The following is an 18769-nucleotide window of genomic DNA, read 5'->3' on the forward strand; positions in this document are numbered from 1 at the left end:
AACATAACAAGAAGAAAGAAAAAACAAAAAATAAGGAACGGCTTAAAAAGCAAACCGTTCTATTAAATATTACTCTCAAATTCTTTTTAAGATAATGAGAATTTCAATGAATTTTCATTGTTATTTTTGTCACGATGTCTCACTTTATTTGCATTTCTCAAAATTAATTCGAAATCAACACGTCATTTTCAAGACATGATGTCTTAGATTTTCAGCACTAAAAGATCAACAAAATTAGAATTATCCTAAAAATTATTGACAAAAATAAAGACATCCACACAATGTGTTTCACAAATAACATTTATTTGCCCTAAGTCCCATGCTAGAAGATATCATCTCCAAATAGCAAATAACTCTCCTTATAAAATATTACTATTCTCAACGTTCCCAAACAGCCTCGTTGCCAACTTCCATTTCAATCTCTGCTAACACAAGCAAAACCAACATGATCACCACTACCAAGATAACTTGCATCACAATTAATCTTAAAAGTACACACTGAGGGAGGAATTCATGAGCCATTAATAGTAGAGGGGATAGAAGCTCGTTGCAACTCAAAAACATTCCAAAGTTTCTTTTCCAAGGAAAATACCATACTAGTCACCTTATTCAGATGCCAAGACTCGTGTGGATGAAAGATCTCATTATTCCTGGAATGCCAAATCAATCATAGACTAGAAGAGAATCTAAAATGGCACTCTTTGCTATGAAGCAAGAACCAGTTCATCTAATCCAGAGGTTGATCAGAAATCTCCAAAGCCTGCCAAACTAGCTGAACTTTCAGACACTCCCGAATACAATGAACAACCAATTCCTGACCAAAAAAACATCATGGACAACTGTCCGATGGTGAGACTCTTGAAATGAAAAGCAACAATGGGCAGAGCCTCCCTAAGATCAAGCCAGGCCAAGAATTTATGCTTCTCTGGAACACGCTGACGCCAAAGCCAAAGCCAATTCCTCTAGTCTTTCCAACCAAACTTCATCTTACTGAACCACAAGTAATCACTACGAGAGTCACAAACCTTTGACGTCACACCAGACCAAAATTATCCTACCACTGAACCTGCTTGTACATCCGGATGATAGGAAAGAATGTTGGCTTTCAAAAACTAGTTTAGAGGAGAATAGATATTCTGATGGTGCCACAATCCAGAAAACCAAAGATTCAAGATCTGGAGATTCGAATTAGAGATATGAATATAATCCTTCTCATGACAAAGCTGCACCTCTTTTTTCTAATTAGAAAACCAAAAGTTCTGGTTTAGATTCTCAATGCACCAAACAAAGCCATCCTTCAAGAGATCCCAAGTTTAACATATACTCTTCCAAACATAAGAGCCCATCTCTCGAGACCGACTCAAATACTCTCCGGGGAGAGGAACGATATTTTTTTGCTAACAATTGAACCCATAACTTGTTTGGATATAAAAAATTGCCAAACTAGCTTCTCAAGAAGAGCAACAATTGCACAAAATGGATCTTGAGTCTCCAAACCACCAAACTTCTTAGGGGTGACCAACACCTTCCATCTAACCAGATTCATGCCTTTACCATCAACTTGACCTTTCCAGAGAAAGTTTCGCATTATAGATTCTATCTTATTGTTTCCTTTAGGGAAGAAAGATACTTGCATGCGGTAAGAAGGAATCGCAGCCACTACTGAATTGATCAAACATAATTTTCCCACCTTGTTAAGCAATTTCCCTTTCCAGCTGGCCAGCCTCCCCGAATCTTGTCCAGAACATCATTGAATGCTGCTTGCATCACCCGAGAGTGACTAAGGGTAAAAAAACAAACAAATAAAAAACAATACATTTGCCATTTTGAATAAATATTGCACTATTTTTGTTTTTGGGTAGTATCTCGCAATTTCGTAATATTGGTTGACTATAGCTACAAAATTGACCAAGAAAATAAAATTTTGTACTTGGTACCTGTTAAATAGAAACATTTAGGATGTGTTTGGTTTGTATTTTTATTTTCTATTTTTATTTTCAATGTTTTCTATTTTTTGGATTTTGTGTAGGAAAAAGTGAAATAGGAGGTGAAAATAGAAAACAGGATTTTATTATTTACACTTTTTTCTTCACAAAATCTAGAAAACAGAAAATACTAAAAGTAAAAACAGAAAATAAAAATATAAATCAAACACATCTTGATTTTCATACCATGCAAAATAGGTGTAGAGAATGTTTTCCTTGATGCTGTTCCAAACAAAAATAATTGCTCATTATATCGATTAAACATGCGTATCTCGTAAGCTCGTGACCTCCACAAAAAGTACAAACATTTGACGTCATTGTGGGGATCCTATATACTTGATACAATGACTGACCATAAGATACAATTAGTCATCAATTTGAACACTCTTCACAAGGAGACACTCTATGGAGATAGACATGAGACTAATCCCAATACTGTTGAGGAACAACAACAAATTCTCCCAGGATTTGAATGCCAACAAGTTGAAATTTCTAGACGATGACATTTTGCGGGATTGGGAGAAAATTATGGCCATGCGATGTAAGAAATGTGTAGCTAAGTGCAAGAACTAGAATGTCAACCGGAAGAACGCTCAATGTCACGATAATCTTGGTCCCAAGTCTTACAACAAGGACCGGCGTGATAGTCATGATAGGAGGACCCCCTGTAACATCCTAAGTTTTTAAAAATTAAATAGTTAAGTTATTTATAAATTATTATATTTGTTGAGATTTTATTTTTAAGAAATTTATTTTACTAAAAGTAATTAAATAGAATTTTATGATTATTAAAGTTTAACTTAATCATGATTTATTCTATTAATTTAAATTATTTTTTAGAAATTATTTTATTAGGTAAAATTAAATTAATTTTTATAATAATTATTATTATAATTTGAATTTAGATAAATTAAGGTTATTATATAATTTTTCTATAATAAGATATTTTACGTAATTGATTTTATGATAACTAGAGTTTAAATTTATTAAGATTTTTATATAATTTTGTTATAACAAGATCTTTCAAGAAAGGAAAAAATTATTATTATTATTATTAATATTTTTTATTCGCTGATATGAGTAAATATCGGTACTCTTCGGTGAGCTTAGCTTTGCTAATGCTTTATCGTATATCTTTTATCATTGTGTTACTAATGTCATTTATATTAGTAACTCATATATATTTATCCCTATATATATATATATATATATATATATATATATATATATATATATATATATATATATATATATTACTATATCCAACTTTCATAATTATCCGTTTAACATATTTATAACTTGAATCACTAACTTGGCAGTCTTATAATGCGACACTCAACCCCCCATGTGTCACCTAACCAATAATTCTTAATCATCAAAACAGCAATGCAAATGTTCATTTGGGTGAGAAAAAGAAAAGAGAACCGAGAGAGAGAGAAAGGAAGAAACCGTGAAACCCCCAAATTTTTCGAGTTCGGTTTCTTGAAATCCGTAACTCCAATAAAAAAATCTAATCCGATAAAAGTGTTTATATCTTCCTCCTCTACATGTTGGCGTGACTTTATTCGATAGAAGTTGACGGTGACGTAGCTCCCCTTCCCCTTGAGTTTGGCCAATTGGAGTTCTAGGAGGCACAAATGATTTTTGACGTTTTCTTCTTCAGTAGCTCGGTCAAAAAGCTTCTTTGGAGTTTTTGTTGTTTTGATTTCATACAGAGGTAGAGTTTTGGTAAAATCTCACCGATTAAATTTATGTTGGATAAGTGAATGGTTGTTGTGATTGATTATTGATGGAGTTTGATTGACTTTATATTTAATTTTGTTGATATATTGTTGTATGTGATTAAGCTTGTGGTTCGGTCATTTTGGTGCTGTGATGGGGGAGAATCGTCGGTTCAGAATTCCTTCTCAATAAAAGAATCTCTTCGTTGCAAGTATAGTTCCAAACTAACAATTGACCCACATCAGAATTTAATTTATTTGTCACAATGCAAACTAATAATAACCGAGAGTATTTAAACATCGGGTCGTCTCTCAAAGGAATTGCAATGAGGTATGCATATCATCGGTTATGAGATTCACAGGGGTAGTTTGCGGATAAGAAGACAATAATTTAAATGGCAATAAAATAAAGAAAACAACTAAAGATAACAATTACTAAAGAGGCATTCATGGCAAGGATTGAGAATCAAAGTTTTCTATCCTAGTCATTAATCATAACACAATAATTACCAAGGGTTAAGCCTATTATGTTATCTCCATAACGGGAGAAGATCAATTAGGCCTAGTTAACCCCAATCCATAAGTAGTATCAATGGAAACAAGATTATCATCAGTCCAAGTTGGGTATTAATGACTCAAGATTACCTAATTTCTCTTTCCAAGTCAAGAATGCTCAAAAATCTACTCCAAGACTAAGTCGAGCATTTATCAAACACTTAGTGTGCATAAAAAGAAAAGAATATTGAATTGCAATAATAATAATAGAATCTAAGGTTACCAAATGTAAGATAACAATAATAACAACTAAATTAAACACCAATAAACATAAAAACATCAAATCGCATTAAATAAAATTAAAAGTAACAAAGGTTCAAGAAACTAAAAGTGACACAAATGAGAAATTAACAAGATGAACTAAGAGAATCAAAGCAATTAAACAAGGAAAAGCAATTGAAACTAGATCAAAGTAAGAATTAAAACCTAAATCTAAGAGAAATTAACCTAAATCTACCCTAATTCTAGGGAAAAGAGGAAGCTTCTCTCTCTATAAAATAATCTAAAGCATGATAACTAAGCTACTCTAATTTCTCTCCCATTGTTCCCTCTTAAATTTGGCCTCAAATACTTCAGAAATGAGTTGGATTTGGGCTTGAAGAGGTCCAGAAATTGCTAGCCACATTTTCTTTAAGTGAGTCACGTGCTTCGTGTCATGCGTATGCGCGAGGTCACGTGTACGTGCCACATGGCGAAATTTCAGGTCACGCGTATGCAAAAGGTCACATGTACACGCAATCGGCAGATTTCCAAAACTTCATTTCTTCATGAATTCTCCTGTTTTACATGCTTTTTCTTCATTTCTTCAATCCAATCTTTGCCCTCTAAGCCTGAAATCACTTAACAAACACATCAAGGCATTGAATGAAATTAAAGTGAATTAAATTTAGTAAATTAAGAGTCTAAAAAGCATGTTTTCAATCTTAACTGCAATTCCAAAGAAATTCATAAAATCATACTATTTCATTGAATAAATGTGAGATAAGTTGATAAAATCCACCAAATTCAACACAAGATAAACCCTAAAAATTGGGTTTATCAACCTCCCCACACTTAAACAATAGCATGTCCTCATGCTAACTCAAGAAAGATATAAGAAAGGGGTATCAACATTTATTCTATGCAAACTATCTATGTGCACTCCATCTATATGCATGCAACTATATTATCTAATACTATCTAACTACTTATATGTATCTACTTGGTCAAACTAATTCGAATTCTAAGAAAGCATGTATAAACATAAGGGTTTAAGCAATCACAATCAAGTCAAATCCACAAATGAATTGAGTCACAAAAAAATTTTATAAACTTGGAAGATAAGAGATAATCACAGGTGGAAATATAAAATTGAGCAATCAAACTCCTCAACAGATGTGTATACTCTCTAATCGCTCAAGTGTATAGGGTTGATTCACTCAATTCTCCTCTAATCATGCTTTCTAAGATTTGTGTTTCATCTAACAATCAATAATTATTTAATTCATGCATACAAATATCATGAGAACTTTTCAAAGGTTGTAATGGGACTAGAGTAAAGGTAAGGATGCATATGGTCAAGTGAGCTTGAAATTTGAATCTTTGATTAAGTTAAACTCTCACCTAACACATATAACCTATATAATTCATATGCAAACCTAACTACCTAATCTTGACCTTTTCATACATTCATGAATTTTTTTCTTTTTAATCACAATCCATATGCATTATTATTATTACTTTTCTATAGGCATTTTGTCCCCTTTTTATTGCTTTCTTTTTTTCCTTTTTTTTTCTTTTTATATTATTTTTTTCATTCATTTTTTTTCAATAACATAATATATACAAAAAGATTAATGCATATGGTTCAACATTCAATGCATGAGTATGTACCCAACTTCTAAGATTTTTAATGAAAACTCAAAAATACACTTTTATCTCAACCAATATTCACAAATTTTTCACACCTAAATGATACACACTTTCACAAGCCTAAGCTAATCAAAGATCCAAATTAAGGACATTTATTATTTTTTACTTAGGGGTAGTGATGTGCTAAAATAAAGAACAAAAGGGATTAAACAGGCTTAAAATTGGTTAAAAAAGGGTAAGGACATTTGGGTAAGTAAGCTCAAATGAAGTATAAATGCATTCATACACAAAATAATGGATATAAAGAATAAAAAAAATCAAAGATTACAATTATAGATAGAGAATAACACACGAGAAGCACTACAAGAAAAAAAGCCTGTTAGCACACTTTCGCGAGGGTGGCCATTGATTTGTGATTTGGCCACACTTTTTTTTGTCACGCTTAAAAAGCGTGGCTATAGAGGGAAATCGGCACGCTTTTACGAGGGTGCCCACTTATTTGAAATTTGGCCACGCTTTTTTACTGCCACGCTTGAAAAGCATGGCGATAGAAGAAAATCGGCACGCTTTTACGAGGGTGGCCACTGATTAAAAATTTGGCCACCTTTTTTTTGTCACGCTTAAAAAGCATGGCCATAGAGGGAAATCAGCACGCTTGAAAAGCGTGGCTATACCATGTTTATTTTGGCACGGTAAAATAACGTGCCGATAGAGTTCCCTCCCCTAAAATTTAGTTTCCTACCAATTTTTCCCACACTTAACCTTTTTTTTACTAAGTTATCAAATTTTACCCTAAAAATGATAACAATAACACACACTAACTTAACATTGTTATCAAATTCACTTTTAACTAAAAATGATAACAACAACACATACACTACAAAAAATAATGAAACCCTAAAAATTAACTTTTAAACCCTAAAAGCTAAGGCGTCGTCAGCTTCATCTTCTCGAAAGCTCTTCTCGAACCCAGCCTTGGCTTCGTTCATCCATCTTCAGCGTTCCCAGCCTTGGCGTCGTTCATCCATCCTCAGCGTTTAGCTTCATCTTCTCGAACCTAGCCTTCGTCGTTCATCCATCTCTATCGTCATCTTCTCGAACCCAGCCTTCATCAAACCCAGAAAACCCCAACCTCCATCACGCCGCCATCTATCTCACTGTCGCCACCCTTCGCGCTCAAGATTGCAACCAGGTTCGTCGTTGTGTTAGCCAGCTCGCCATTCTTCTTGCTGTCCTTCTCGCCGTTCTGGTCGTCGTGCTGCTTGCCTCTCTCTGTCGCGGTTCTACTCGCCTCTCTCTGTCACGATTCTGCTCGCCTCTCTCTGTTGCGGTTCTACTCGCTTCTCTGTCATGGTTCTGCTTGTCGTGCTGCTCGAAGGTTAGTGCTCAGTTGTGCTCCATCTTCATTTTTTTTAAAATGCTCCATTTAGAAATCAATCAAGAAAATTGGATGATTAACGGAATGTTTTCTACTGTTAACTTTTTATTGAATTGATTAGTGATTTCTTGCTTTTTATTGAATGATTTCTGCTGTTTTTATGCTGTTTTTTTATTCTTATTTTATGCTCTCTTTATTCATGAATCGGCGGATGGATCTGGAAGGAAACGATCGGTGGCATCTCCGTCGAGCTCGGAGCCGGATGCATCGCTGGCGACAGCCGTAAAGATTCGATTCCTGGTTTAGGGTTTTAACTTGATTTTTTATTTTCTTTATTTACCTAAACTTCTAATTATTTGATTTTTTCCTCATTTTGCTAAGCTTAATTATTTAATTTTTTGTTATGATTTTTTATTTATTTGTTCTGATTTTTTTCAGAGGATTTGTTTTTGTTTTGATTGTTTTTAGGATTTGCGGTTATGATTATTTCTTGTTGGTTCTGATTATTTGTTTTGATAATTTCTTGTTGGATCGTTTTATGCTTTTGCATTTTCTATCTTGTTAATAATCTTGTGTTGTCATCTCAAGTTGTGCTTTATTGTTCGTTTCAGGGTATTCTGGCTGATATATTGAAATCTCTTCGTGACAACAAGAAGCACATGAGAGAATGTGCACTCAATACTTTGGATTTGTGGCTTGCTGCTGTTCATCTTGATAAAATGGTCTGTTTCAATTGCTGTTGAAACTGATACTCCTGCTACTGCTGCTACTGCTCCTTCTGATGCATCTGCTCCTGTTTCTTCTGAAGTTTCTACTTATGTTTCTGCTGTTGCTTCTACTGCTGATTCTGCTGTACCTTCTGTGGTTTCTTCTCCAACAGGAGAAGTGGATTTGGAGGATGATAATATTGCTTATTTCATCAGAAAGGTATGTATTTTGATGAACTCTTTTTAAGTTATCTATTAGCACTGACCTTTGGCATAGATTGAGAGTTGGTAATTTGTTAGTAGCATGTGTTTGTACATTAAACTTCCGTTTCTAATTTTTGTTGTTGCTACAGAAACTTCAAGTTTGGTGTAGGCAACAAAAAGGGAACTAGGAACTAGGAAAGATACAGTCAACTTCAGAAGAGGAAGCATGCGTTTCGATTTCAAATGGAAATGTAAAATTCTAAGCATTTTTGTCATTTTGGAATAAAGTTTTCAAGGTAACATGTTTGTGGTTGTTACTGCAGGTTATGAAAGTGTCCAGATTAGCACTTCTACCGGCTAATCCCGACATTTTAGAGGGTGTGGATGATCTTATACAGCTTAGTTACTTAAATGAACCCTCAGTTCTTTACAATCTTAAGAGTCGTTACACTCAAGATTTGATTTACGTACGTGTGCTCTTCTAGGTTGTATTTCTGCTTGGCTGTTCATCTATGTTCCCTCATATGGTATTTGTTCTGTATGCAGAGCAAGGCAGGGCCAGTTTTAATTGCACTCAATCCCTTCAAAGATGTCCAGATTTATAGAAGTGAATACGTAGAAGCTTATAAACAGAGATGTAATGATAATCCTCATGTTTATGCTGTGGCAGATGCAGCTTATAACGAGATGATAAGAGGCGAGTGGGATTCTCTGTTTCTTTGGAATCTCTATTAAGCTGTAGTTTTACTATATATTCACAGAAAGATTTCTGTTCAAATTTTACACATTGCAGATGAAGTAAATCAATCCATTATCATAAGGTCAGCACTCAATACATTCCTCTTCATATATGTTGCTGAACTCTACGGCATTGAATTGCTGAAGAAGTAATAGATACGTACTTGTTAATAATCACATTTTTACAAATCTGTTGATAGTGGTGAGATGCATCAGAAGAAACAGGAGCAGATGCATCAGAAGGAGCAGGGGCAGCAACAGCAGGAGTATCAGTTTCAACAACAACATCAAAGTTTGGAACCTGAACCAGTGATGATAATTTTAGGTTTCATAATTTTAGCTATCAAGGTATCATAATTTTTTTTTAGGTTTCATTTGTATGTTAACTCAGTGCTGTGAATTTTGATGAGCTTTCTTTTCATTCCAACTTCTTCTTTTTAATCGCCCTCCCACAATTTTGTAGGCTGGTAACCTTCAATTTCCAAGTCAAGCACTTTCGCTGTCCCAGTGAGTTCCCCACTTCATTTGCCTCAAAATTTTCTATTTGCCATGCTTTCTGCAGCTGAATTTGACAAAACCCACTTCAAAGTTTGGTTTTTGCAATCTTGCAATTGATGTTCATATATAGTATTAGCATTTGCCTAGCGCTTTGGCTGTTAATTTTGCCTTGTGCTTTAAACTAAAGTTCCTGATATGGTAAAGCTACAAACTTTTTACTGTGTTCTTGTAAAATATACTAGTTATTGGAGCATGAGAAAATGACATTTCAAATTTCTTGTCACTTGTGTTGATTCACTCAGCATGAACTAGCTCTGTTGTTTATACTACTAAATATAGATATGTTGATTAGTAGAAATGATTTATCCTGAGTTATCATCTTAAATGCTCTTCTAATTACTAAATGAAGGAAGAATTTAGTTATTTCTTCTTTTCAAGATTGTAAGACATGGATTGTATCCTCTCTTAATCTAACATTTAGATAGATTTTTAGGATGCTGTATGGTATAAAATTGGCTTTTCTAGGAAGCTACAAATTTCTCAGGATGCTTTTGAATTTTATTTGCTATAGGAAACTTCAAAGTATCCTACTAAACGAAACATCAATGGAAGTACTTCTAGGACCTTGCAATGTTGCTCATGTTACACAGAAATATCTGAGGTAGCAGCAGCAGCTACTACTATTTTAATAATTCATGATTTTCTAACATAGAATTGTAATTTTTTAAAATGTTTATTTTGGAAGTTGAATTTATTTTTTCTTAAATGTTTTATTCATGTTTTATCATGTAAAAAATTTATATAAATCAATGGAAGATTGATTTTTTAGTATTTTATTTTATTTGAAAGATTAACTTATCAGTATTTCTGTTTTTTTTTCTTTTTTTTATTTGAAAAAGGATTAGGCCACGCTATTGAAGTGTAACGACAAGTTTTTAATTTTTGGCTTGCTTTAAAAGCGTGGCTGTATATCCATTTTTCGGCACACTTTAAAAGCGTGGCTGTACATCTATCTTTTGGCACGCTTTAAATGCGTGGCTACAGGGTTATACATACAACCACATTTTTAAGCGTGCCAATAGATAAAAGCATGGCAAAAAGTAAAGTGTACCAATAGATAAAGAAAAGCGTGGCGATAGATCAACCGGCACGCTAACGGATGTGACCCTTTCAAAAGCGTGTCGATAGCTCAAAAAGCTTGGCGGAAAGCTGTCGGCACCCTTTTTAGCACTTTTCGGCATGCTTTAAAAGCGTGGCAGAAAGCTTATTTTCTTGTAGTGAAGGTAAATAGTGGTTATATGATGTAACCACACAATTAGGCTTAAAACTCAAAAGCTTATGTATTCTTAGCTCAAAAACATATTCCAAAATATATAATTCAAGCAAGTTTCAACGAAAAAAAATCAACTCAAATTAATTTTTTGGAATGCTCTATAGATAAATTTCTTGGAAAATTTCATTATTTTGACTAAGCTTATTATATATATGCAAACCAAGAAAATGCAACTGAAAATTCTAAAAGACCTAGTAATAAAATAAAAATAAATGAAATGTGAAAGTGTTTAGATTAGAAATTTTCACCCAAAAATTGGCCGATTGGTCAGACGACCTCCCCACACTTAAAAGTTTGTACTATCCTCAGTGCATTCGAAGACGAGAAAGGGGGTACGACGACTACATGGATTGCCACCTTCAGCTGGTGGGTCATTCGGCTGTTGCGTGTTCTTTCTTTCACTTCCCTTGTTGCTTGATGAATCCATATTTGACGATAAATTTTGGATTGAATTGAGTGGATTTCATTATATAAACCCACATTTATTCATCTAAATAGCATACTTTTGTGTTTTCTCTCTAAATTATGTCTAATTGTGAAAACATGCTATTTTGCACTTAATTTAATCAATTTTATTCCACTTTCATTCCATTCGATGCCTTGATATTTTTGATGAATGATTTCAGGTGTAATTGGTTTGAATGACTTGATAAGAGTGGAAGAGAAGCATGCAATTAGGAGAAAACATGAAGAAAACAAAGGAGAAACACACAGCCAAGTGTGCATACGCACAACATCCTGTGCGTACGCACAAGTCCTTGTGCGTGACTTCATTAAAAAGTCACGTGGCTCACATTTTGGGAAGATTTTGGCCCATTTCTAAAGGCCTTAGAGCATATAAGGAGGGCTAGCAACACACCATAGATACCATACAATAAACAACACTTAGGCATATTTTTAGGTAGTTTAGGGTAGTTTAGCTTAGTTTTTCTCCTTCAATTTTCCTTAGGGTTTAGTTAGGATTTATGCTACAAGTTTGTATTTTCCAATTTTAATCTTGGATTCTAGCTATTTCCATTGTAAGTATTTCTTAATTTTTCTTTTTATTATACTACTTGTTCTACACTTTCTTATAGTTTTAATTCACTTTATCATTACATATATACTTTTGGAATTTTGAGTTCTAGTTAATGAATTTGATGTTTAGTGGTTATTACATGTTATTTGAGTTGTCATTGTTGATTTTGTTTATTGGTTGTTCATAGTTTTAAGTATTTTTCCAATTTCCCCATATTTTATGATGCCTACCATGTGTTTGATGAAATGTCAATTTTAAATATGGAGCAGATTTTCATTCCTTGACTTAGGGAAACGAGTATATGGAATGCTAGAGTCATAATGTCCAACATTTAGTGATAATTCTTGGGTTGTTAGTTGTTCTTGTTTCCACTAACGCTAGTTTTTTACTAAGGTAATTAGTAAGTTAGCTAGGATTTGTGGATTAAGAACAATTATGCTCACTTGACTTACTCTTCGATGTTAAGGGTTGATTAGGTGAGATTAATCCATCATAATTATCATAGTTGTGGTTATGGCAAGGAAGGAATTCCATAACTCATCCCAAGTCGAGGTTCCATTTATGTTTTGAACCATATTTCCATCATTTTAAAGCATTACTTGTCCATATTACATAGATATTTCTTTTATTTCTTTATTGGTTTATTAATTGTAATTTTGATTGTTCTTTTATTTCTTAATTGCTTGCTTCATTATATAAAACCCCCTTGATCTCGCAACCAAAATTGTGCGCTTGTGGTCACTAGTTCTATTGTGACATCTCTATTTTAAACTTTGGTTGTGAGTTGCCTTGTCAGTTGGGACTATACATGCAATGCTAAACTCTATGTCTTTCCTTTTTGAGGGAGATATTTCCTAATCGACGATCCGGCACACACTAAGTTTTTGGCGCTGTTGCCGGAGAGCTAGTGCAATGAGTGCTATAATTTTGGTTGTTGTGAATATGTGAATTGTGTGAATAGATACTTTTTGGGTTGCTTGTTTGCTTTTGTTAGTAATTAGGATTTTGTTTCTTTTGTTAATTGATGTCTTTTGTTCTTATTTTCTATTTCTCTCTATGAGTTATCACCCTCTTTGTTTGGAGTATGGTTGTGATCATTTTGTAGGGAATGATAACTTCTACTTTGGGTTGCACCATGGGATGGAGAAATCAATTGAGGAAGGAGCAACCTGCTCCATATTACAATGAGCCAAACCCTTCCCAATGTACATACTCAAACCAAGGATATGGTGGATTTCATCTTGATTATGCACCTCCACCACCATATACCTATGACCCATACTTCCAACATAACCCTAAATCACCACATTTTCAAAGACTACACCACCACCACCATCCACCTCCTTACATACCACCTCAAGATACTCATCAACATGAATCACCTCCCACATATACAACTTTTCTCCCAAACAATGAAACCCCTTTTTCACCACAATGTGAAGTTCTCCAATCCTTGACCCAAGGGCAACAAGAGCTTCAAGATTTCCTCCAAGAGCAAGAAGAATTCCAAAGGACGCAAGTGCAATTCATGGCTACCATAGCCGAGGTGTTGAACCGCTTAGTCCTCCTACGCTCATCCGATCAAGGCACTCCTCTTGAAGAATGTGAAGGATCGACTAAAGGGTGTACTGAGGAGGAGAACGTGGAGCCTCAAAGGAAAGAAGAAGGGTTAGAGAATGAATTGCAACAAGAGGAAGAAAGTGAAGTATTTGAGTCGGAAGAGGTAAAGGGAGAATTGAGGGAGATTGATCAAGATATAGATTCCATCAATGATGATTCTTTGTCCGCATTGGTCAATCCACTCAATGATCTTGATAAACCTTTCCCTTTTAGATTTGAAGAAGATGTTGATGTGGACTTTACACAATCTCTAAAGTATGAATTAAGTGATGGGGAAGAGGAAGAAGAGGTTGGTAAGGAAGGAGTTGACAACCAAGAAGTAGAGGTCCTCATGCAAGAATCTAGGGAAACCATTTCGTTTCAAGAGCAAATTGAGTGGGTACCAATTTCACCGATGAATTTCATTGGCCCACATCAATATGATATCTTAGAGATGGACCATCAAATTAAGATCTTTCTTGGGTTGTTGATGAGCGGATATTTTATACGCTTTTTGGGGGTATTTTCATTATAGTTTTAGTAGGATTTAGCTAGATTTTAGTATAGTTTTATTAGTTTTTATGCAAAAATCACATTTCTGGACTTTACTATGAGTTTGTGTGTTTTTATGTAATTTCAGGTATTTTCTGGCTGAAATTGAGGGATCTGAGCTTTAATCTGATTCAGAGGCTGAAAAAGGACTGCAGATGCTATTGGATTCTGACCCTGCTTCACGGGAAATGGATTTTCTCGAGCTACAGAAACCCAATTGGCACGCTCTCAATTGCGTTGGAAAGTAGACATCCAGGGCTTTCCAGAAATATATAATAGTCCATACTTGGCTCGAGTTTTGACGATGAAAACTGGCATTGAACGCCAACTTTCTGCCCTATTCCGAAGTTAAACGCCAGAAACAGGTTACAAACCAGAGTTAAACGCCACAAACAAGCTGCAACCTGGAATTTAACTCCAAAAGAAGCCTTTACACGTGTAAAGCTCAATCCTCAGCCCAAACACACACTAAGTCGGCCCCAGAAGTGGATTTCTGCACTATCCATCTTAATTTACTCATTTTCTGTAAACCCTAGCTACTAGTTTAGTATAAATACTACTTTTAGAGACTAAGCTCTACTGTGTTTCGATGAATTAATGCAATTACTACAGTTTTCCATTCAATCACGCTTGTCTCTATTCTAAGATATTCACTCGCACTTCATCCTGATGAATGTGATGATCCGTGACACTCATCACCATTCTCAACCTATGAACGCGTGCCTGACACCCACTTCCGTTCTACCTTAGATTGAGTGTATATCTCTTAGCCTCTTGGCTTATGATCAGAGTCTTCGTGGTATAGGCTAGGACTATTGGCGGCCATTTCTGAGATCCGAAAAGTCTAAACCTTGTCTGTAGTATTCTGAGTAGGATCTGGGAGGGGATGACTGTGATGAACTTCAAACTCACGAGTGTTGGGCGTAGTGACAGACGCAAAAGGATCAATGGATCCTATTCCAACATGAGTGAGAACCGACAGATGATTAGCTGTACAGTGACAGCACATTTGGACCATTTTCACTGAGAGGACGGATGGTAGCCATTGACAACGGTGATCCACCAACATAAAGCTTGCCATGGAAGGAGCCTTGCGTGCGTGAAGAAGAAGACAATAGGAAAGCAGAGATTCGGAAGACAAAGCATCTCCAAATCCTCAATCTGTTCTCCATTACTGCATAACAAGTATTATTTATTTTATGTTAATTACTTCTCATAAACCCAACCATGTTTATTATTAATTTCCTGACTAAGAATTACAAAATAACCATAGCTTGCTTCAAGCCAACAATCTCCGTGGGATCGACCCTTACTCACGTAAGGTATTACTTGGACGACCCAGTGCACTTGCTGGTTAGTGGTACGAGTTGTGAAAAGTGTGATTTATAATTCGTGCACCAGTTGTTGTATGGTGGAGAAAAGGGTGTTGGTTCCAAGTGAATCCAAGGTTCTTCAAGAAAACTAATTCAAGAATTGGAGTTCAAGTGGGATGTAAAGCACAATTGAGTGATTTTCGGAGAGTGTTGGGTTGCTTCAAGGGTAATTTGAGAGTTTGTTCATCCGGCTTGAAGCATAGAGATCAACAAGAAGGAGAACGGGAAACTAGAATATGGGATCCCAGAGGAGATTTGAAGTGCAGGCTTGGATGGAGATTCAAGGAGGAATGGAAACATAAGCCACCATAACAAGAGTTTTCTCAAAACTTCCAACTTAAGGACTTTAAATAAAAGTGCTAAGTGGGAGACACCCCACCATGGTAACATCTTTCTAACCCTTTTCTTTGTTTGTAGTTTTATTGCATTTTTGCTTGTCTTAGCTAGCTTAGAATTAGTTTAATTTTGAGCTTAGTGTAACACTCTAATTACCCTAAGCCTTACCTCACGTCATAAAGCAAAGGTTAATCAAAGATTACGACAATTCTAAATCTTGTACATAAATACATATAAAAAGTAATAATAATTCTAGAAGCCCGATGAAGAAATAAGCTCAAAAATAGAGTTTTAAAAGTGCAAAACGTTCACACGAAGCTACGCTAATCGAGGCACAAGATCTACGAACAAATATCAAGACATACATATAGATATATCAAAGTATAATAGTCATAAGGATCTAGCCGCCGCCCGCGGAGTTTAAGCCGGCTAGTTATATACAAACATATAGAGTTTTGAAAGTTAAATAGCTTATACAATATTTCTCTCAAAGTAAGCCTCTAAGGCATAGATAAATACAAAAGTGAGAGATCTAATCAAAATAAATCAAAAGACTTCAAAACATAGCAAGGATCTTCCGCTCTGTCACCATCAATGCAACTCACCGAGGTGGGTTGCGACCTGCATCTGAAAAACAACAACAGAGTACGAAATGAGAACCGGAGGTTCTCAGTATGGTAACATTCCCCAGTGATGTAAGATATAAGACTCCTGGACGCATGATGAGCGGATATTTTATACGCTTTTTGGCATCATTTTCATATTGTTTTAGTTATGTTTATATTTTCATAGGTTTTAGTGCTAAATTCACATTTTTGGATTTTACTTTGAGTTATTGTGTTTTCTGATGATTTCAGGTAATTTTTGGCTGAAATTGAGGAGTTTTGGCAAAGTCTGATTCAGAGGCAAGGAAAGCGTAGTAGATGCTGTCAGATTCTGACCTCTATTCACTTAAATGAGCATTTCTGGAGCTACAGAGGTCCAAATAATGTGCTCTCAACGGTGTTGGAAAGCTAACTTCTAGAGCTTTCCAGCATTATATAATGGTTTATACGTTTCCTTGAAGGAGCCTACCCATATTGGGCATTGAACGCCAAGGAGTTACCCCCTTTCTGGCGTTCAATGCCCCAAAAAAACCTAAGCCAGCATTGAACGCCACATTCCACCCCATTCTTGGCGTTCAACACCACCAAGAAGCACAAGGTAGCGCCAATCACCCCCCAATGGGCGTTCAACGCCCATTCCTTTAGTTGGACACCAAGCTTTGCCCAAGTACTCAACCAAAGTGGGCTCAAGAGTGGATTTTCACACCTATAGTCTAGTCTATCATAATTTTGTAGTTATTAGTTATTAGGTTATTATATATAGAAGAAGATCACCCTTGTTTAGGATCTTCTTCCACTTCTTTCGAATTCACATTACTTTCTGTAAGCTATGAGCTACTAAACCTCCTAAGTCAGGGTTAGGAGCTCTGCTGATTCTCATGGATTAATAATATTACTATTTCTATTTTAATACACGTTTGATTCCATTCTCTTGTGCATTTTCATTCTTCATCTCATGAATTGAGGATGAACCGTGACAATCATCCTTGTTCTACATGGGTTTCGTGTGAGTCCTGACCTGGACAGCATTGAACCATAGCTAGAGAATGCACTGCGGATTCCAAGAGAGTGCCTGGGTGACTTTGGATAAGTGACATAAAATCCTGTTAACCATGGGTTGCTGAGGTCTCTGTGGCATTAAAGGTAGAGTCTGAGAAGCAACATTCCCTGATCCGGAAGATCCGACCTTGTCTGTGGCGTTTTGAGTAGGATCACGAAGGGGAATGGATTGCTTAGGTCTTCACCTTTGGCTATAGTGGGAAGCCATGAGTTAACTTGATGAGAGGACATGAGTTGCTCGGATATGGTGGACTGCTATGGTTTAGAAGAGGCTAACTTGATGAGGATGCTACATGAGTTAGTCAATTATGGATGCCATTGAATAAACCACTCGTTATTGAAGTAGACAGTAAGAAAAGTTAATCCGGAAAGTATACGCATCTCTGAAGCTTTAACTGAACCTTTATCACTATTTTCACAATCAATCTGGTATTTCCTTCTTTACTATTTCGTTTATGCTTTCAAATAAACAACCATCTTTTCTAATCGCCTGACTAAGATTTACAAGGTAGCCATTGCTTGCTCAATCCGACAATCTCCGTGGGATTCGACCCTCACTCACCTGGGTTATTACTTAGACGACCCGGTGCACTTGCCAATTCATCTATGCGAAACTTGCGGAGTTCAATTTCGCGCACCAATGCCAGAGGCAATCCTAGAGCTTCATATTCATCAAGAGATTCAGACTTAAAACATAAGTGCATTTAAAACCATTACTTAAAACCCTAGAGAAAAAATAAGGGGATCTAACTTAGTGGATTTCGAATCTAAGAATTCTCCGTTGTCCCACAGCCTTCGCCTGCCTAACCGCCATGCGATCCCATCGCCACCGCCTTCCGAACCTCCTCAATCCCAGTAGAATACACAGATAATTACAATGTAAGTAAAGCACAAGTATAAGCATGTATATCAAGTAATTCAATAAGCATTTAGGCATGTTAAACACTTAGGCACACAATACAAGTTGGCAAAGCAATCAAACAAATAGAATATGTATATGATGAATGCCTGTCCTATTTGGCTGTGATATCACATTGTCGGTTCAACTGCCAATCCGACACATCTCCATGGAGATGTCACCCTTCGGTCTTATAGTGGTAACCCCTGAGATATCGCGCCCGGAACATGGTCTAGGATATAGTGCCTGCACACTCTAGTGATTCCGGAGGGATGTGAGCGGGATATTTTTGCCACGGACCTCACATCTCAATGTAAGCGGAACTAACCACCGCCCTTACGTCGCCGCTGCGACCTCGA

The 18769-nt window shown here is 35.8% G+C and overlaps 1 protein-coding gene across 6 annotated transcripts; it reads left to right on the forward strand.

Annotated features, from left to right (window-relative positions):
- The first annotated feature begins 6990 nt into the window (after positions 1-6990).
- Positions 6991-12084, forward strand: LOC107624088 (myosin-1). 6 transcript variants are annotated; one of them, XM_088508532.1, is made up of 12 exons: positions 6992-7490; positions 7715-7790; positions 8102-8212; positions 8371-8417; positions 8551-8652; positions 8725-8868; positions 8948-9098; positions 9195-9222; positions 9340-9487; positions 9603-9646; positions 10209-10298; positions 11597-12084. In XM_088508532.1, the coding sequence occupies exons 6-12, from the start codon at positions 8728-8730 to the stop codon at positions 11613-11615; spliced, it is 621 nt and encodes a 206-aa protein (XP_088364658.1). In that variant the 5' UTR covers positions 6992-7490; positions 7715-7790; positions 8102-8212; positions 8371-8417; positions 8551-8652; positions 8725-8727; the 3' UTR covers positions 11616-12084. The 6 variants fall into 6 exon arrangements, with proteins under 6 accessions (XP_088364653.1, XP_088364658.1, XP_088364661.1 ...); XM_088508535.1 differs by having other exon boundaries at positions 7715-7772; XM_088508527.1 differs by lacking the exon at positions 11597-12084 and adding an exon at positions 10537-11590 and having other exon boundaries at positions 6991-7490; positions 8102-8417.
- The last annotated feature ends 6685 nt before the right edge of the window (positions 12085-18769 follow it).

This window comes from Arachis ipaensis, chromosome B10 (genome assembly GCF_059453495.1).
Source record: "Arachis ipaensis isolate K30076 ecotype BB chromosome B10, ASM5945349v1, whole genome shotgun sequence".
NCBI lineage: Eukaryota > Viridiplantae > Streptophyta > Magnoliopsida > Fabales > Fabaceae > Arachis > Arachis ipaensis.